The sequence below is a fragment of the Oncorhynchus mykiss genome, chromosome 14 (assembly GCF_057628025.1).
Source record: "Oncorhynchus mykiss isolate SJ-2025 chromosome 14, ASM5762802v1, whole genome shotgun sequence".
Taxonomy (NCBI): domain Eukaryota; kingdom Metazoa; phylum Chordata; class Actinopteri; order Salmoniformes; family Salmonidae; genus Oncorhynchus; species Oncorhynchus mykiss.
This window is the reverse complement of record NC_143035.1, coordinates 36,021,172-36,040,971: the sequence shown is the minus strand read 5'-3', so window position 1 is coordinate 36,040,971 and position 19,800 is coordinate 36,021,172. Positions and strand designations below refer to the sequence as shown.

At 41.6% G+C, this 19,800-nt stretch overlaps 1 protein-coding gene across 2 annotated transcripts in view; it reads right to left on the bottom strand.

Annotated features, from left to right (window-relative positions):
• LOC110489189 (transforming growth factor-beta-induced protein ig-h3) overlaps positions 1-19,800 on the bottom strand; it is a 40,318-nt gene that overhangs the window by 14,076 nt on the left and 6,442 nt on the right. For both annotated transcript variants that reach the window (XM_090198857.1, XM_090198858.1), the window contains exons 4-12: positions 11,745-11,809; positions 11,369-11,526; positions 9,187-9,351; positions 8,628-8,774; positions 8,192-8,333; positions 7,010-7,222; positions 6,073-6,210; positions 5,141-5,283; positions 3,629-3,765 (exon numbers count right to left, since the gene is read on the bottom strand). In XM_090198857.1, coding sequence (XP_090054983.1) covers positions 3,629-3,765; positions 5,141-5,283; positions 6,073-6,210; positions 7,010-7,222; positions 8,192-8,333; positions 8,628-8,774; positions 9,187-9,351; positions 11,369-11,526; positions 11,745-11,809 — 1,308 coding nt within the window. The remainder of the gene's footprint in view (positions 1-3,628; positions 3,766-5,140; positions 5,284-6,072; positions 6,211-7,009; positions 7,223-8,191; positions 8,334-8,627; positions 8,775-9,186; positions 9,352-11,368; positions 11,527-11,744; positions 11,810-19,800) is intronic.

Here is a 19,800-nt window from a genome sequence, read left to right as displayed (position 1 = left end):
AAGTGTATTGTAACACCAAAACCAGTGGCAACTGAGCTGCCACCAACTTGAAGGAGACAGAAACCCTTCACTTTGCTGGAGTATTGAAACACATCATCCTGAGATGTTCTGAAACATTACAAGGTGTGTCGTAACACCACTTAATCAAGTGTTGTGCAACACCTTGCCAGGGACTAGGAGCACTAACTGAAAAAAGATTGAAAACACTATTGTGGTGTTTCGTGTCCTGTTCAGCGCAGAATTAGATACCGTCTCTTTTGGTGTAGTTTCCTCTCTCTAAAGCTTCTAAACCCCATTATGATGTTTTGAATCCTGTCTAGTGCAGAATTAAATCCCTTTGTCTGGTGTCTTAATGGTAACATTGTTTTACGTATTTGATAATTTGCCATTTTATACCGGTTTGGCAGGCACTGTGTTTAAACCACTGGCACAAACTGGATGTAGAACTTCAAGACATGAGGATTCTGTACTTGCCTCTTCCACTGACAATCGTGAATGTCGGAATTTATTTATTTTACCTTTATTTTACTAGGCAAGTCAGTTAAGAACAAATTCTTATTTTCAATGACGGCCTAGGAACACTGTTCAGGGGCAGAACGACAGATTTGTACCTTGTCAACTCAGGGATTTGAACTTGCAACCTTCCGTTTACTAGTCCAATGCTCTAACCACTAGGCTACCCTGCCGGAATGTGTGCTGTGCTCATTGAACGTCAATTTGTCTTGACGGTTTCAATATGCGTTCATCACAATCCATTACACCTCGTGGCACAACAAGCTTAATACTAATTTAGAAATATACTTTTCTTTCTTCAAAACATTCATACCACATTGTGTGAAAGAATCAAAAAGTCAATGTTTAAAAAAAAAAAAAAAACCACAATCCTCTAAAAACAGAATCACGTGGCAAGATAAGGAAATGCAATGTGGTTTAAACAAAAGACTTCCAATGAGTTCAATCTTGTTGGTTATACTCATGAAAGATAATTATGTTTTTAAAACCTGTTTAGGCTGGTGCGAATTTTCGCAGCTTTTTGTTAAAAATCGCGCAACATTTCAACGTCCTGCTACTCATGCCAGGAATATAGTATATGCATATGATTAGTATGTGTGGATAGAAAACACTCTGTCTCTAAAGTCTCTAAAACTGGTTAGATCATGTCTGTGGCTATAACAGAACGTGTTTAGGAGTAAAAATCCCAAGGAAAACTGTTCACAAAAAAAAAAAAAAAAATCCATCTGCCAGTCTATGGATTGTCTACGGCAAGGAAAAATAGATAGGGCCTTGTTTGCAATGCCTACAGCTTCCACACGATGTCACCAGTACTGGGATTTCATTGGTACTTTATCCTTGGTGGGATGACGAATAGGCACTTCCTGTCTTGGGGTACACCGAAGGAAGTTATGAAAGGGAAAATATGGACGATGATTTCAAGACTTGCTGCTATCGAATACAGATCGCCCCGTGATCAATTTGATCGATTATTAACGTTTATTAATACCTAAAGTTGGTTTACAAAAGTAGTTTGAAGTGATTTGTAAAAGTTTATAGGCAACTTTTAGTAATTTTATACACTGACGTTGCGTTTTGGAAAGGAGCTTTTTCCTGGATCAGACGGGCTTCATAAATCAACATTTTGGGCATACTTTGACGGATTTAATCGGGAAAAATACCCAATTGTGATGTTTATGGGACATATAGGAGTGCCAACAAAGAAGCTCGTCAAAGGTAATGAATGTTTTATATTTTATTTCTGTGTTTTGTGTAGCGCCGGCTACGCTAATTCTTTTGTTTCCGTCCCCTTTCGGTATTTCGGGGGGTGCATGCTATCAGATAATAGCTTCTCATGCTTTCGCCGAAAAGCATTTTACAAATCTGACATGTTGGCTAGATTCACAACGAGTGTAGCTTTAATTGAGTGCCCTGCATGTGTGTTTTAATGAAAGTTTGAGTTTTATCGAGTACTACCGTTGGCGCTATGAAATTTCCGCTGATTTTGGTCCCTGTACAGGGACCGCAGCCATAACAGGTTTTAACAACATATTCAGTTTGATTCATTTTTACATTATTTTTGGTCAATTGAAATGAATAAATCATTAAAACGACTAGCATACATTAAAAAAAGAAGAGAGTTATGAAATGAAAAAAGGGAAACAGATAAGATGGGAGAAACAGACTGAAGGGTTGGAACAGGTGATTACAGGTAGATGGGAGAAACAGACTGAAGGGTTGGAACAGGTGATTACAGGTAGATGGGAGAAACAGACTGAAGGGTTGGAACAGGTGATTACAGGTAGATGGGAGACAGACTGGAGGGTTGGAACAGGTGATTACAGGTAGATGGGAGAAACAGACTGAAGGGTTGGAACAGGTGATTACAGGTAGATGGGAGAAACAGACTGAAGGGTTGGAACAGGTGATTACAGGTAGATGGGAGACAGACTGGAGGGTTGGAACAGGTGATTACAGGTAGATGGGAGAAACAGACTGAAGGGTTGGAACAGGTGATTACAGGTAGATGGGAGAAACAGACTGAAGGGTTGGAACAGGTGATTACAGGTAGATGGGAGAAACAGACTGAAGGGTTGGAACAGGTGATTACAGGTAGATGGGAGACAGACTGAAGGGTTGGAACAGGTGATTACAGATAAATGGGAGAAACAGACTGAAGGGTTGGAACAGGTGATTACAGATAAATGGGAGAAACAGACTGAAGGGTTGGAACAGGTGATCACAGATAGATGGGAGAAACAGACTGAAGGGTTGGAACAGGTGATTACAGATAGATGGGAGAAACAGACTGAAGGGCTGGAACAGGTGATTACAGGTAGATGGGAGAAACAGACTGAAGGGTTGGAGAGGGGAATTTAACTTCGGTCTTCGGTTGGGAGAAGGATGATGTCTCTAATCCGGGGGATTTACTGCTAGACAACGGGTTTAGCGCAATTGGCATTCATTTTTATTAAGTATATGTTTTTTTTGTGTGTGTGTTAATTCCAATTAACCCAAGAATAATTTTTAATAGTGAGGCTGTGTGATTGAGTAGGTAAAAATCAGAGGAAATGTACCACTGTAATTCCCCTCCTGTTTCTAATCTGTCTAAATAAAGCATTGAAAAAATAAAGGTGGAAAAAACTATTCTCCATAGGCCTCCTCCGTCAATCAATATTAGACCATTAAAACATTAGGATTTCTAAACTGATTGTATGAGAACTTCACGTGTTTTGACGTTGCCTTTTACATTCACTGAAACCCCCAAAAGTGTTTCACAACACTTGTGTAAAATTAACTATATTCAGGTCGAAGAACCACTTTGGGTGTTTCAGAGTAGTTCTGTTTTAAAATCTATGATGTGTAATCATACCATTTACATTGGGTTTACATTCAAACACCCTCCAAACACCAGATTTCAGTTTAGGTGTACTACTTGTCACGTTTTCATTACACAACCATGGTGTTTTGAGACTTTTTATTTTGACACTGTACCCTCTTTTGTGCATATGCTACATGTCTGTTCTTGTTCTTCTGAAATTGAATCATATTGCCTCAAGATATTATTAAGGAAAACCTTGGTAAGCCTTTCCATTGAATCATTCACTGAATCATTCACTGAATCATTGACTCTCACCTGAATCGGTCATCAGCCTTCAGGACATCCATGATGGTGCCCATTGGGGGAGTCAGGACCTTGTCGACTGTGAACATGCTGCCAAAACGTCCGGTCTTGTCGTGGGCAGCGATACAGGAGTTCTCTATGCACAGGCTCTGTTATTGAGACAGAGAGATAGAGAGAGTGTGAGTGAGTGAGGTTAGAGTAATGTTTGCTCTACCATCACCATGATTGCATCCCATTACCTCAATCAATCAGATATATTTATCAAATATTTTTATATCAGCCGATGTCACAAAGTGTTATACAGAAACCCAGCCTAAAACCCCAAACATCAAGTAATGCAGAAGCACAGTGACTAGGAAAAACTCTCTAGAAAGGCCACCAGTCCTCTTCTGGCTGTGCCGGGTGAAGATTATAACAGAACATGGCCAAGATGTTCAAATGTTCATAGATGACCAGCAGGGTCAAGTAATAATAATCACAGTGGTTGTTGAGGGTACAACAGGTCAGCACCTCAGGAGTTAATTCTCTCTCTCTCTCTCTCTCTCATAGTTGAGAGAGAGACTCTCTCGTGTCATTGGCTCAACATCTGTTTTTGAGATTATAACTTCACGTAATAGGCCTTCTTCCCTGACTCATCTGGAGAATTGACCAGCCAGAAACTGTTCATTGTTAATATGAAAACAGCACAATCACGCTTTGTATAACTTGGCATAGTGTATTTTGGGTAATCTACATAATGGATAACTCTTCCTAAGGGATAACTATCCCTTAGGAAGAGAGTAATCTACATAACAAGTTTACCCTCTTCCTAAAGGTTAAAGGTTATCTACACAATGAGTTAACCTTTAGGAACAGAGTAATCTACATAATGAGTTAACCTTTAGGAACAGAGTAATCTACATAATGAGTTAACCTTTAGGAACAGAGTAATCTACATAATGAGTTAACCTTTAACCTTTAGGAAGAGGGTAATCTACATAATGAGTTAACCTTTAGGAAGAGAGTAATCTACATAATGAGTTAACCTTTAGGAAGAGAGTAATCTACATAATGAGTTAACCTTTAACCTTTAGGAAGTGGGTAATCTACATAATGAGTTAACCTTTAACCTTTAGGAAGAGGGTAATCTACATAATGAGTTAACCTTTAACCTTTAGGAAGAGTCATCTACATAATGAGTTAACCTTTAACCTTTAGGAAGAGAGTCATCTACATAATGAGTTAACCTTTAGGAAGAGGGTAATCTACATAATGAGTTAACCTTTAGGAAGTGGGTAATCTACATAATGAGTTAACCTTTAGGAAGAGAGTAATCTACATAATGAGTTAACCTTTAGGAAGAGAGTAATCTACACAATGAGTTAACCTTTAACCTTTAGGAAGAGTATTGTCTTTTTCCAGAAGAACAACTGTGTGATCAGAGTTACATGTTGATAAATCTCTTAATTCAGCTCAACCTGAGTCTTTTGCATCATGGGATGCCCGCTGTAGGTCCTCCAGAGGGATTTGATCTGTGGTACTTACGTTACGGTAGACCAACACTCTGAGTTTGATTCCTCCCAGAGTCTCTAGCTCTTGTCTGTGGTACAGTACACCGGAAGACAGCTGCTCCTTCAGGATGTGGTTCTTCAACAGCTTCTTCAGCTCACCAGTCATCTTCACACCCTCTGTTAACAATAGATACAGAAGTTATCAGATTCATGAAATGGCTCAAGAATCATGGCTCAAGTCACTCCTGTTTGTTAGCATAGAGAGAAGGAGACAGAGAGGGAGACAGAGAGAGCGAGAGAGAGAGAGGGAGATAGAGATTTTATTTTTATTATTTTTATTTTACCTTTATTTAACCAGGTAGGCAAGTTGAGAACAAGTTCTCATTTACAATTGCGACCTGGCCAAGATACAGCAAAGCAGTTCGACAGATACAACGACACAGAGTTACACATGGAGTAAAACAAACATACAGTCAATAATACAGTATAAACAAGTCTATATACAATGTGAGCAAATGAGGTGAGAAGGGAGGTAAAGGCAAAAAAGGCCTTGGTGGCAAGGTAAATACAATATAGCAAGTAAAACACTGGAATGGTAGTTTTGCAATGGAAGAATGTGCAAAGTAGAAATAAAAATAATGGGGTGCAAAGGAGCAAAATAAATAAATTAATTAAATACAGTTGGGAAAGAGGTAGTTGTTTGGGCTAAATTATAGGTGGGCTATGTACAGGTGCAGTAATCTGTGAGCTGCTCTGACAGTTGGTGCTTAAAGCTAGTGAGGGAGATAAGTGTTTCCAGTTTCAGAGATTTTTGTAGTTCGTTCCAGTCATTGGCAGCAGAGAACTGGAAAGAGAGGCGGCCAAAGAAATAATTGGTTTTGGGGGTGACTAGAGAGATATGCCTTTCTAGAGATGGAGATGGGGGGGGTAGAAAAAGATGGAGGGAGCGTCATCGATCAATGATACCTTTGAAAGCTTCATTCTGAGGGGTCAGGATGGTCAGAGCCTCGGAGCCAGAAAGGTGGGAGCCAAGACCAGCATCAACAAACAGCTTGGTCGCTGTGGTAACGACAGATCCCTGGGCCAGCTCCAACAAGGTTTTAGCTTCAAAAGAGATCAGTACATAAATGAACATTTCTCATTGAACAGAGACTCTCAACTCCTATGGCAGTCGGAGACCTTCTCAGACTCTCAACTCCTATGGCAGTCGGAGACCTTCTCAGACTCTCAACTCCTATGGCAATCAGAGACCTTCCAGACAAGACTCTCAACTCCTATGGCAGTTAGAGACCTTCTCAGACTAGACTCTCAACTCCTATGGCAGTTAGAGACCTTCCAGACTAAACTCTCAACTCCTATGGCAATCAGAGACCTTCTCAGACTAGACTCTCAACTCCTATGGCAATCAAAGACCTTCTCAGACTAGACTCTCAACTCCTATGGCAATCAAAGACCTTCTCAGACTAGACTCTCAACTCCTATGGCAATCAGAGACCTTCTCAGACTAGACTCTCAACTCCTATGGCAATCAGAGACCTTCTCAGACTAGACTCTCAACTCCTATGGCAATCAGAGACCTTCTCAGACTAGACTCTCAACTCCTATGGCAATCAGAGACCTTCTCAGACTCTCAACTCCTATGGCAGTCAGAGACCTTCTCAGACTCTCAACTCCTATGGCAATCAGAGACCTTCCAGACTAGACTCTCAACTCCTATGGCAGTTAGAGACCTTCCAGACTAGACTCTCAACTCCTATGGCAGTCCGAGACCTTCTCAGACTAAATCACCCTTACTAATAATCTCCTAAAAGAAGGCAGAAGTCCAATAGTTTGAATTACAGCCTTATATTTTGGCATTGACGCAACAACTCTCAACTTAAGGATCTGACTCTGATTTGAATACCCGAGTCTGGGATGAGGAGCTCGTTGATGTAGTGGACGACTCCGTTGGTCCCCAGCTGATCTTTCTTCTGGATGATGGCCTTCCCGTTGAGGGTCATGTCACTCCCATCACAGCCCACCTCTAGAACGGTCCCCTGTAGGGTCTCCAGGGGAGTACCAGATGTGATGGACTCTGCACACTGCATGTTCTTCAGGATGTGGTAGTTCAGCAGGTCTGGATGGAGAGTACAGACACAAGTAGAACTTAGTTCACGTTAATAAGTCATTCGGTTCCTGTCTTCGATATCTATCTTCCTGTTCTATATCCAATATCTATCTCCCTGTTCTATATCCAATATCTATCTCCCTGTTCTATATCCAATATCTATCTCCCTGTTCTATATCCAATATCTATCTTCCTGTTCTATATCCAATATCTATCTCCCCGTTCTATATCCAATATCTATCTCCCCGTTCTATATCCAATATCTATCTCCCTGTTCTATATCCAATATCTATCTCCCTGTTCTATATCCAATATCTATCTCCCTGTTCTATATCCAATATCTATCTCCCTGTTCTATATCCAATATCTATCTCCCTGTTCTATATCCAATATCTATCTCCCTGTTCTATATCCAATCTCTATCTCCCCGTTCTATATCCAATATCTATCTCCCTGTTCTATATTCAATATCTATCTCCCTGTTCTATATCCAATATCTATCTCCCTGTTCTATATCCAATATCTATCTCCCTGTTCTATATCCAATATCTATCTCCCTGTTCTATATCCAATATCTATCTCCCTGTTCTATATCCAATATCTATCTCCCTGTTCTATATCCAATATCTATCTCCCTGTTCTATATCCAATATCTATCTCCCTGTTCTATATCAAATATCTATCTCCCTGTTCTATATCCAATATCTATCTCCCTGTTCTATATCCAATATCTATCTCCCTGTTCTATATCAAATATCTATCTCCCTGTTCTATATCCAATATCTATCTCCCCGTTCTATATCCAATATCTATCTCCCTGTTCTATATCCAATATCTATCTCCCTGTTCTATATCAAATATCTATCTTCCTGTTCTATATCAAATATCTATCTCCCTGTTCTATATCCAATATCTATCTCCCCGTTCTATATCCAATATCTATCTCCCCGTTCTATATCCAACTGTCCTTAGATTCACCTCTCAGAGCCACGGGGTCTCCTAGGATCCTCTTGAGCATTTCAGGGGGGATCTTCTCGAAGGCTTCGTTGGTTGGAGCGAACACCGTGTAGTGACCATCGCTCTCCAGCATTTGGGTCAGACCAGCAGCAGCAACAGCAGTCTAAAAAACATAGAATCACAAACTGAATCAACACCGAATCAAAACTGAATCAACACTGAATCACAAACTGAATCAACACCGAATCAACACTGAATCATATCATATGTTCAACATGTATAAAATGGTAAGCGAGTTCTGTATGATATACTCTTCTGTGAATGAATGAATGGATGAATGAATTCATGAATGAAATGGATGAATGAATGAATGGATGAATGAATGGATGAATGAAATGAATGGATGAATGAATGAATGAATGAATGAAGCGACAAACTGTTAAAGTCGTTTACTTACACGAAGAGTCTCCAGATCATCATCGGTGTCGATGAAAGTGTGCACGTTGTTGGTAACCGCGGTGATGACTCTGTCCACGACGTGCACGATCCCGTTGGTCGCATGCTGGTCTGTTTTCACCAGACGAGCACAGTTCACTGTTACAATCTGCAATGACAAGAGAACATTTTGTCTACGTGACCATTTGAAAGATTACCAAAACAACCTTTCTGTTCATGTCTCTTTTGTTGTTGAGTTATCTCTCTAGAGGTTCCAACTTGCTTGGTCATATTGCACAAACAGATCTGGGACCAGGCCAAGTCACAACCTCATATACCTTCCAATCACAGGAGGCTGGTGAGGGCATGGGTGGCTCATAATAATGACTGAAATGAAGTGAATGGAATGCTATCAAACAGATGGAAAACCCTGTGTTTGATCTGTCGATGCCATTCTTCTACCATTGAATACCATGCAATTCCAGTCAACACTATGAATCCGTCCTCCCCAAATTAAGGTGCTACCAGCCACCGGTGCTTCCAACAAATTGCAACATTAACATTGGACAGATGCTACTCACTCCGTTGGGGTAGTGGTGGATGTGAACGTTGAAGTCTTGGTACATGGAGGGGAAGGCAGATCCGTGCTTCAGGTCCTCAGAGGTCAAACGGCGGTTCACCATGTGGTAGTGGAGCGCGTTGAGCAGCTCAATGTTCACGTTGCTCACCAGAGCATCCAGGATTTCCTACATAAAAACCAGAGTCATATTTTCATCAGATTAACAATAAGCTAACAAGCTAACAGGCTAACAATATATACTGAACAAAAAAATATAAACGCAACATGTAAAGTAATGTTTCATGAGCTGAAATAAAAGATCCCAGAAATGTTCGTACGCACAAATTGTTTATTTCTCTCAAATGTGCACAAATTTGTTTACATCCCTGTTAGTGAGTATTTCTTCTTTGCCAAGATAATACATTCATCTGACAGGTGTGGCATATCAAGAAGCTGATTAAACAGCATGATCATTACACAGGTGCACCTTGTGCTGGGGGACAATAACAGGCCACTCTAAAATGTGCAGTTTTGTCACAGAACACAATGCCACAGATGTCTCAAGTTTTGAGGGAGAGTGCAATTGGTATGCTGACTGCAGGAATGTCCACCAGAGCTGTTGTCAGAGAATTGAATGTTAATTTCTCTACCATAAGCCTCCTCCAATGTTGTTATAGAGAATTTGGCAGTACATCCAACCGACCTCTCAACAGCAGACCACGTGTATTGTGTCATGTGGGTGAGCGGTTTGCTGATATCAACGTTGTGAACTGAGTGCCCCATGGTGGCGGTGGGGTGGTATGGGCAGGCATAAGCTACGGACAACGAACACAATTGAAGTTTATCGATGGCAATTTGGATGCGCAGATATACCGTGATGAGATTCTGAGGCCCATTGTTGTGCCATTCATCCGCCCAGTCTGAAGCCCTGAGTGCTCTGGAGCAAGATTTCATCAAGGATCTCTGTATTTTGCTCTGTTCGTCTTTCTCTTGATCCTGACTAGTCTCCCAGTCCCTGCTGCTGAAAATTATCGACACAGCATGATGCTGCCACCACCATGCTTCACCGTAGGGATGGTGCCAGGTTTCCTCCAGACGTGACGCTTAGCATTCAGGCCAAAGAGTTCATTATTGGTTACATTAGACCAGAGAATCTTGTTTCTCATGGTATGAAAGTCCTTTAGGTGCCTTTTGGCAAACTCCAAGCGAGCTGTCATGTGCCTTTTACTGAGGAGTGGCTTTTGTCTGGCCACTCTACCATAAAGGTCTGATTGGTGGAATGCTGCAGAGATGGTTGTCCTTCTGGAAGGTTCTCCCTTCTCCACAGAGGAACTCTGGAATTCTGTCAGAGTGACCATCGGGTTCTTGGTCACCTCCCTGACCAAGTCCCTTCTCCCCCGATTGCTCAGTTTGGCCGGGCGGCCAACTCTAGGAAGAGTCTTGGTGGTTCCAAACTTCTTCCATTTAAGAATGATGGAGGCGACTGCATTCTTGGGGACCTTCAATGCTGCAGAAACGTTTTGGTGCCCTACCCCAGTACTGTGCTTCAACACAATCCTGTCTCCGGTCTCTACGGACAATTCATTCGACCTCATGGCTTGTTTTTTGCTCTGACATGCACTGTGAAATGTGGGACCTTATATAGACAGGTGTGTGCCTTTCCAAATCATGTCCAATCAATTGAATTTACCACAGGTGGACTCCAATCAAGTTGTAGAAACATCTCAAGGATGATCAATGGAAACAGGATGCACCTGAGCTCAATTTTGAGTCTCATAGCAAAGGGTCTGAATACTTATGTAAATAAGGTATTTCTGTTTTATATTATTGATGCATTTGCAAAACATTTTTTTTAAACTTTTCGCTTTGTCATAATGGGGTATTGTGTGTAGATTGATTAGGAAAATGTCATTAAATGTAATCCATTTTGGAATAAGATTGTAACGTAACAAAATGAGGAAAACGTCAAGGGGTCTGAATACTTTCAGAATGCACTGTATATATTAAAAAATACATGAACTTGGTTATAGCTACTGCTCCTAAAAAGGAACTTTGAAATACTAGTGTGGTTGGTTAGGCTGATAACACGTAGTCTGAGGTCAGAATAATACAACATCTCTAGATGCAACAGGATTGGGGTGCATTATATTTAATGTTCTGGTTTCTCTCTCAGTGTATCCCTCTCCTGTGAAGATGAGACTCACAGTGGGTAGGGCCGCCCAGGCCTGGTTGCTGGGAGCGAAAAAAGTGAAGCTCCCTGGTCCCTCGATCTCCTCCCTCAGCTGAGCCCTCTCTGAGTACATCTTAGTGGTGGCGGCTCCAACCATACCCAGCGTGTTGTAGATGTTCACCAATGGCAGGGCTGGGGAAAAAAATACACTCTTAAACATCATATTGGGGGAATGTGTGAAAATCAAATGTTGACTTGATGGATGTATATTTCACAACCAAAGTGAGATGCCATGTTTTGTTTGACAGGCCTCTTGTCTAGAAATAATTATCCCAAATTGATAACTAGATGTTGCATCATAAGGATAGTAAGTGACTGAGCTATAACTTGATTTGCTCATTTCTTCTTACCAGCAGGACAACCCTTCTCTCCTGAAAGCTTCTCGTAACCGGGGCAACACTCATAGCTGATCACCCTGTCGACCAATAAGAACACAGGTTGAAGATGACTGCAGCCAATCAGAGATGAAAACAACAGGTTTCAGTTTCTCATTACCCTTTCCAATCAAAAGACTCTAGCCTTGTCCCAGATATTGTTTGTGTTGTCTTGTCCCAGATATTGTTTGTGTTGTCTTGCCACAAACAGATCTGTGACCGGGCTACAAAAGATTGAGCAATATGTCTTAGACTAAATGATTCAACCACATGCTATACACAAAGTTCTGCCATTTTGTGCATTTAAGATATTTCCACGATAAATCTAAACTGGGCTCAGCTGGAAGGTCATAAAAGCTAATTTCCTCAGAGAGAGACAGAGGGAGCAGAGGAATCCACTGACCCAGGGTTGGCCAAAGGAAACTCCAAAAAGGGGACTAAGGGACCAATACTGAGGCTCCGGTCCAGTAAAAACAAAAGGAGAACAGACAAGCAAAGGTGTACCACTAAGCTACCAGATAAAAATGTGAACCTTAACGCTACGTAAACAATAAGTGGTCTATCTCCACGAAAAGGAAGCTTTTATCTAGCTACAGTTGAAGTCGGAAGTTTACATACACTTAGGTTGGAGTCATTAAAACTTTTTTTTTTAAACCACTCCACAAATTTCTTGTTGACAAACTATAGTTTTGGCAAGTCGGTTAGGACATCTACTTTGTGCATGACGCAAGGAATTTTTTCAACAATTGTTTACAGATGTCACGCCCTGACCTTAGAGTTCCTTATTATTCTCTATGTTTGGTTAGGTCAGGGTATGACTCGGGTGGGAAAGTCTATGTTGTCTATTTCTTTGGTTTTGGCCAAGTGTGGTTCCCAATCAGCGGCAGCTGTCTATCGTTGTCTCTGATTGGGAATCATATATACAGTGCCTTGCGAAAGTATTCGGCCCCCTTGAACTTTGCGACCTTTTGCCACATTTCAGGCTTCAAACATAAAGATATAAAACTGTATTTTTTTGTGAAGAATCAACAACAAGTGGGACACAATCATGAAGTGGAACGACATTTATTGGATATTTCAAACTTTTTTAACAAATCAAAAACTGAAAAATTGGGCGTGCAAAATTATTCAGCCCCTTTACCTTCAGTGCAGCAAACTCTCTCCAGAAGTTCAGTGAGGATCTCTGAATGATCCAATGTTGACCTAAATGACTAATGATGATAAATACAATCCACCTGTGTGTAATCAAGTCTCCGTATAAATGCACCTGCACTGTGATAGTCTCAGAGGTCCGTTAAAAGCGCAGAGAGCATCATGAAGAACAAGGAACACACCAGGCAGGTCTGAGATACTGTTGTGAAGAAGTTTAAAGCCGGATTTGGATACAAAAAGATTTCCCAAGCTTTAAACATCCCAAGGAGCACTGTGCAAGCGATAATATTGAAATGGAAGGAGTATCAGACCACTGCAAATCTACCAAGACCTGGCCGTCCCTCTAAACTTTCAGCTCATACAAGGAGAAGACTGATCAGAGATGCAGCCAAGAGGCCCATGATCACTCTGGATGAACTGCAGAGATCTACAGCTGAGGTGGGAGACTCTGTCCATAGGACAACAATCGGTTGTATATTGCACAAATCTGGCCTTTATGGAAGAGTGGCAAGAAGAAAGCAATTTCTTAAAGATATCCATAAAAAGTGTTGTTTAAAGTTTGCCACAAGCCAACTGGGAGACACACCAAACATGTGGAAGAAGGTGCTCTGGTCAGATGAAACTAAAATTGAACTTTTTGGCAACAATGCAAAACGTTATGTTTGGCGTAAAAGCAACACAGCTGAACACACCATCCCCACTGTCAAACATGGTGGTGGCAGCATCATGGTTTGGGCCTGCTTTTCTTCAGCAGGGACAGAGAAGATGGTTAAAATTGATGGGAAGATGGATGGAGCCAAATACAGGACCATTCTGGAAGAAAACCTGATGGAGTCTGCAAAAGACCTGAGACTGGGACGGAGATTTGTCTTCCAACAAGACAATGATCCAAAACATAAAGCAAAATCTACAATGGAATGGTTCAAAAATAAACATATCCAGGTGTTAGAATGGCCAAGTCAAAGTCCAGACCTGAATCCAATCGAGAATCTGTGGAAAGAACTGAAAACTGCTGTTCACAAATGCTCTCCATCCAACCTCACTGAGCTCGAGCTGTTTTGCAAGGAGGAATGGGAAAAAATTTCAGTCTCTCGATGTGCAAAACTGATAGAGACATACCCCAAGCGACTTACAGCTGTAATCGCAGCAAAAGGTGGCGCTACAAAGTATTAACTTAAGGGGGCTGAATAATTTTGCACGCCCAATTTTTCAGTTGTTGATTTGTTAAAAAAAGTTTGAAATATCCAACAAATGTCATTCCACTTCATGATTGTGTCCCACTTGTTGTTGATTCTTCATAAAAAAATACAGTTTTATATCTTTATGTTTGAAGCTTGAACTGTGGCAAAAGGACGCAAAGTTCAAGGGGGCCGAATACTTTCGCAAGGCACTGTAAGTTGTAATTTTCCTTTTGGATTTTTTGAGGATCTTGTTTTCTGTTTAGTGTTTTTGCCTGACAGAACTGTGCGCTTTCATTTTCACTTTTTGTCATTTTGTTTGAGTGTTTTTTGAACATTAAAATCATGAACACTTCCCACGCTGCACCTTGGTCCACTATTCATTCAACAAACGAGAGCCGTTACAACAGACAGTTATAATCACATAGTTCACTGTATCACAGTTCCAGTGGGTCAGAAGTTTACATACACTAAGATTACTGTGCCTTTAAACAGCTTGGAACATTACAGAAAATTATGTCATTGCTTTAGAAGCTTCTGATAGGCTAATTGACATAATTTTAGTCAATTGGAGGTGTACCTGTGGATGTATTTCAAGGCCTACCTTCAAACTCAGTGCCTCTTTGCTTGAAATCATGGGAAAATCAAAAGAAATCAGCCAAGACCTCAGAAAAAAACATTGTAGACCTCCACAAGTCTGGTTCATCCTTAGGAGCAATTTCCAAACGCCTGAAGAGACCACGTTCATCTGTACAAACAATAGTACTCAAGTATAAACACCATGGGACCACGCAGCCGTCATACCGCTCAGGAAGGAGATGCGTTCTGTCTCCTAGAGATAAACGTACTTTAGTGCGAAAAGTGCAAATCAATCCCAGAACAACAGCAAGGACCTTGTGAAGATGCTGGAGGAAACAGGTACAAAAATATCTATATCCACAGTAAAACAAGTCCTATATTGACATAACTTGACAGGCCGCTCAGCAAGGAAGAAGCCACTGCTCCAAAACCGCCACAAAAAAGCCAGACTACGGTTTGCAACTGCACATGGGTACAAAGATTGTACTTTTTGGAGAAATGTCCTCTGGTCTGATGAAACAAAAATATAACTGTTTGGCCATAATGATCATCACTATGTTTGGAGGAAAAAGGGAGAGGCTAGCAAGTCGAAGAACACCATCCCAACAGTGAAGTAAGGGGGCGACAGCTTCCTGTTGTGGGGGTGCCTTGCTGCAAGGGGGACTGGGTGCACTTCACAAAATAGATGGCAGCATGAGGGAGGAAAATTGTGGATATATTGAAGCAACATATAAAGACATCAGTCAGGAATTTAAAGCTTGGTTGCAAATGGGTCTTCCAAATGGACAATGACCCAAAGCATACTGCCATTTTTGTGGCAAAATGTATTAAGGACAACAAAGTCAACGTATTGGAGTGGCCATCACAAAGCCCTGACCTCAATCCTATAGAAAATTTTGTGGGCAGAACTGAAAAAGCGTGTGCGAGTAAGGAGGCCTACAAACCTGACTCAGTTACACCAGCTCTGTCAGGAGGAATGGGCCAAAATTCACCCAACTTATTGTGGGAAGCTTGTGGAAGATTTAAAGGCAATGCTACCAAATACTAATTGAGTGCATGTAAACTTCTGACCCACTGGGAATGTGATAAAATAAATAAAAGCTGAAATAAATCATTCTCTCTACTATTATTATGACATTTCACATTCTTAAAATAAAGTGGTGATCATAACTGACCTAAGACAGGGTATTTCTACTGGGATTGAATGTCAAGAGTTGTGAAAAACTGAGTTTAAATGTATTTGGCTGAGGTGTATGTAAACTTCTGACTTCAACAGTACATTCGGTGGCAAGTTCTTCATACAACCAGAAAACAAGGAAAATGATGACAAAGGATGCTAGTCCATTGTGTAAACATTAGTATTACTAATCCAACAGTGGGACACATAGGTTATAGTGTGAAACACACAGTGGCAATATTAACAATACATAACACGCAAAAAAAGACAAGGCAAAAGCTGTGGAAATCTACACAAAAATAATTTGGCATTTTGCAGCCCCTTGCAGGCCCTACACTCCAACCCAAGTACTCCGAAGGGAGGTCAGATCCCACTCAGATCAGTCAAAGCTCTTTAGCAGAGTACCTGCCCATCTTCTGAAAACATCTGAAACCCTCTCTTCAAACTGTAGCCCCCCCCCCCCCCCCCCCCCCCCCTCCCCCATAGCTTCTTTACTGAGGAAAATGTAAAGGAAAGGGTCCAACTGAAAGCCTTCAACTGAAATGTGTCTTCCACATTTAACCCAACCCAATCTGAATCTGGGGGGGGGGGGGGGGGGGGTGGGGGGTCCCTGTAAAACACAGTAGCCAGGAAACCAGCCCAGACTGATTATCAAAACAGATGATCACTCAACTTAGATTTTTTTCTCCGCAAGCATAAACAAAGATGGTAGCCATGGATTTCTGTCAAAATAAACAGCAAGGTTGTATAATTCAAACACTGTGTACATTGAGATGTCTGAGTGTTGAGGCAACCTGTCCACCATGTAGAAGTACTAAAGAAGTACACTGAAGGTCCATTTGACTTTATGGCGTCCATGTTGAAATCAGCATGCTAGATAGATTTGGATTTTCCCACACAGTCATCTCTCACTTTGGCTTTATATTCATAGGTACTGTATCAACAAACAAACAAATATATGTTTTCTTGCTTTATTGATTAAGTATAGACAACAAAAAAACGTTTATTTCCCAGACAATATAACAAGATGTAATTTGTTGTAAAAGTGAGCGTGTATAAAGCTTTACAGACTAGTTAGCTCTGGGATTCACCTTTAGTCAAATGCTACCACTTCAAAACATAGTGTGATTGCTGAGAAAAACAGAAGAACCAATGCAATGTTCTCTCCAATGCACAGAGTGGGGCTTTGGGAGGTAACTAAGGGGTGTTGTTAGGGTTATTGGTGACTCAGAGTTATGGGTTTCTCCCCTCAAGTGACCTGTAACCTCTCTAGCACCAGCAGCACCACGTCCCCATGGCCTACATCTGAACCCATTACCTTTCGGCTGCTAATCCAACACTCTAACCACTAGGGTAGCCTAGTGGTTAGAGTGTAGAGGCGGCAGGGTAGCCTAGTGGTTAGAGTGTAGAGGCGGCAGGGTAGCCTAGTGGTTAGACTGTAGAGGCGGCAGGGTAGCCTAGTGGTTAGAGTGTAGAGGCGGCAGGGTAGCCTAGTGGTTAGAGTGTAGAGGCGGCAGGGTAGCCTAGTGGTTAGAGTGTAGAGGCAGCACTCCATCCATTGGGTTCAAATACTATTTGAAATTAGAGATGCACAATATATCATGAGCATATCGGAATCGGGCGATATTTGCTAAAAAAATTACGACATCGGCCCGATGTCTAGTTTAACGGCGATGTGCAAAACCGATGTCAAAGCTGACGTGCGTAACTATATAACGTAAGAAGATAGCGCAAAGGACAATACAGCGCTACACAGAACATATACTAAGCGCACACTTCCAACAACTAAATAGGTTCAAGTCCAGCAGTCATTTGAAAGAGTAAGAACATTGTCAGCGAGACCACTCAAAGGCGAAATCCATTAACGCCAAGATAATGGAATTCATTGCCCTTGACAATCAAACGTCCTCTGTCTTGGTGATGTTGGCTTTCGCCGACTGGTTGAGCCCCGGTACACACTATTTTCCAGATGTTGCCCTACCAGAGTTACACCGTATGGTTGAAACGTACATACATATAAGCTGCTATTAGCTTCACGACTGACATTTGGACCAGTGATGTCAGCCCCACTAGCATGCAGAGTCTGACAGCACTGTGGGTCAATGAGGATTTCGTACTGAGGAAAGCCGTATTGCTCAAGAATGTGCTGGTGGCCTCCCGGGTGGTTAAGGGCGCTGTACTGCAGCGCCAGCTGTGCCATCAGAGTCCCTGGGTTCGCGCCCAGGCTCTGTCGTAACCGACCGGGAGGTCCGTGGAGCGACGCACAATTGCGTCGTCCGGGTTAGGGAGGGTTTGGTCGGTAGGGATCTCTTTGTCTCATCGCGCACCAGCGACTCCTGTGGCGGGCCGGGCGCAGTGCGGTGTGCACGGTGTAGCCTCCAACACATTGGCGCAGCTGGCTTCCGGGTTGGATGCGCGCTGTGTTAAGAAGCAGTACGGCTGGTTGGGTTGTGTATCGGAGGACGCATGACTTTCAACCTTCGTCTCTCCCGAGCCCGTACGGGAGTTGTAGCAATGAGACAAGATAGTAGCTACTAACAATTGGATACCACGAAATTGGGGAGAAAAAGGGGTAAATTTTTTTTTATTTTAAATAATAATAATGCTGGTTCTCATACCGCTGCTGCCATTTCAATGACATTTGAGAACATGTTTGAAACTTGGAAATACGCTCATCAACAACAGACGTGATAGCCTCTGTCATGGCATTGAAACGCCTGCTCAACAAAACTGCCCACACAGACCGTGGGGTTAACACCTGACATGATGACTCCTTGTCAGTCCACCTGGCCGTGCTGCTGCTCCAGTTTCAACTGTTCTGCCTTATTATTATTCGACCATGCTGGTCATTTATGAACATTTGAACATCTTGGCCATGTTCTGTTATAATCTCCACCCGGCACAGCCAGAAGAGAACTGGCCACCCCACAGCCTGGTTCCTCTCTAGGTTTCTTCCTAGGTTTTGGCCTTTCTAGGGAGTTTTTCCTAGCCACCGTGCTTCTACACCTGCTGTTTGGGGTTTTAGGCTGGGTTTCTGTACAGCCCTTTGAGACATCAGCTGATGTACGAAGGGCTATATAAATACATTTGATTTGATTTAAAACGTACGAAAGTACTCGAGTGCGTGAACAAGCAATCCGGTGGCGTTCTCTCTGAGCCTCTTTACTGTGTCGCCACCACGCTCCATGCTATTGTTAGATGACTTGTTAGATTTGTGTTTATTAGGTAGTTGTTGGGGAATTGTTAGATTACTTGTTAGATTTGTGTGTATTAGGTAGTTGTTGGGGAATTGTTAGATTACTTGTTAGATTTGTGTGTATTAGGTAGTTGTTGGGGAATTGTTAGATTACTTGTTAGATTTGTGTTTATTAGGTAGTTGTTGGGGAATTGTTAGATTACTTGTTAGATTTGTGTGTATTAGGTAGTTGTTGGGGAATTGTTAGATTACTTGTTAGATTTGTGTTTATTAGGTAGTTGTTGGGGAATTGTTAGATTACTTGTTAGATTTGTGTGTATTAGGTAGTTGTTGGGGAATTGTTAGATGACTTGCTGGATTTGTGTAATGACGCCTCTAGCACTGAGATGCAGTGCCTTAGACCGCTGCATCCATGTGTGTGTGTTAACTATTTAACTGTACTAGAATGATTAAAAGGCAGCTAAAATTTTAAATATTGGTTATCGGTATCGGACAAAAATGTCATATCTGTGCATCCCTTTTTTTAAATCATTTTTTAAAAAACGTTCTGTGATTTGTTTTTTGCTTGCCTGGCCTAACAGGCCAATCTAATAGTCCCAAACGTGCAAACCACTGCACATCCGGCACTACAGACATGCTAAAGGATATGTATTAGAAATATTCTACATAGTATTTTACCTCGACTCTCTCTTGTCTGTCTCTGTCTGGAAATGTAATTAAATCCAAACTGATAAAAGCTTTTTGAAACGT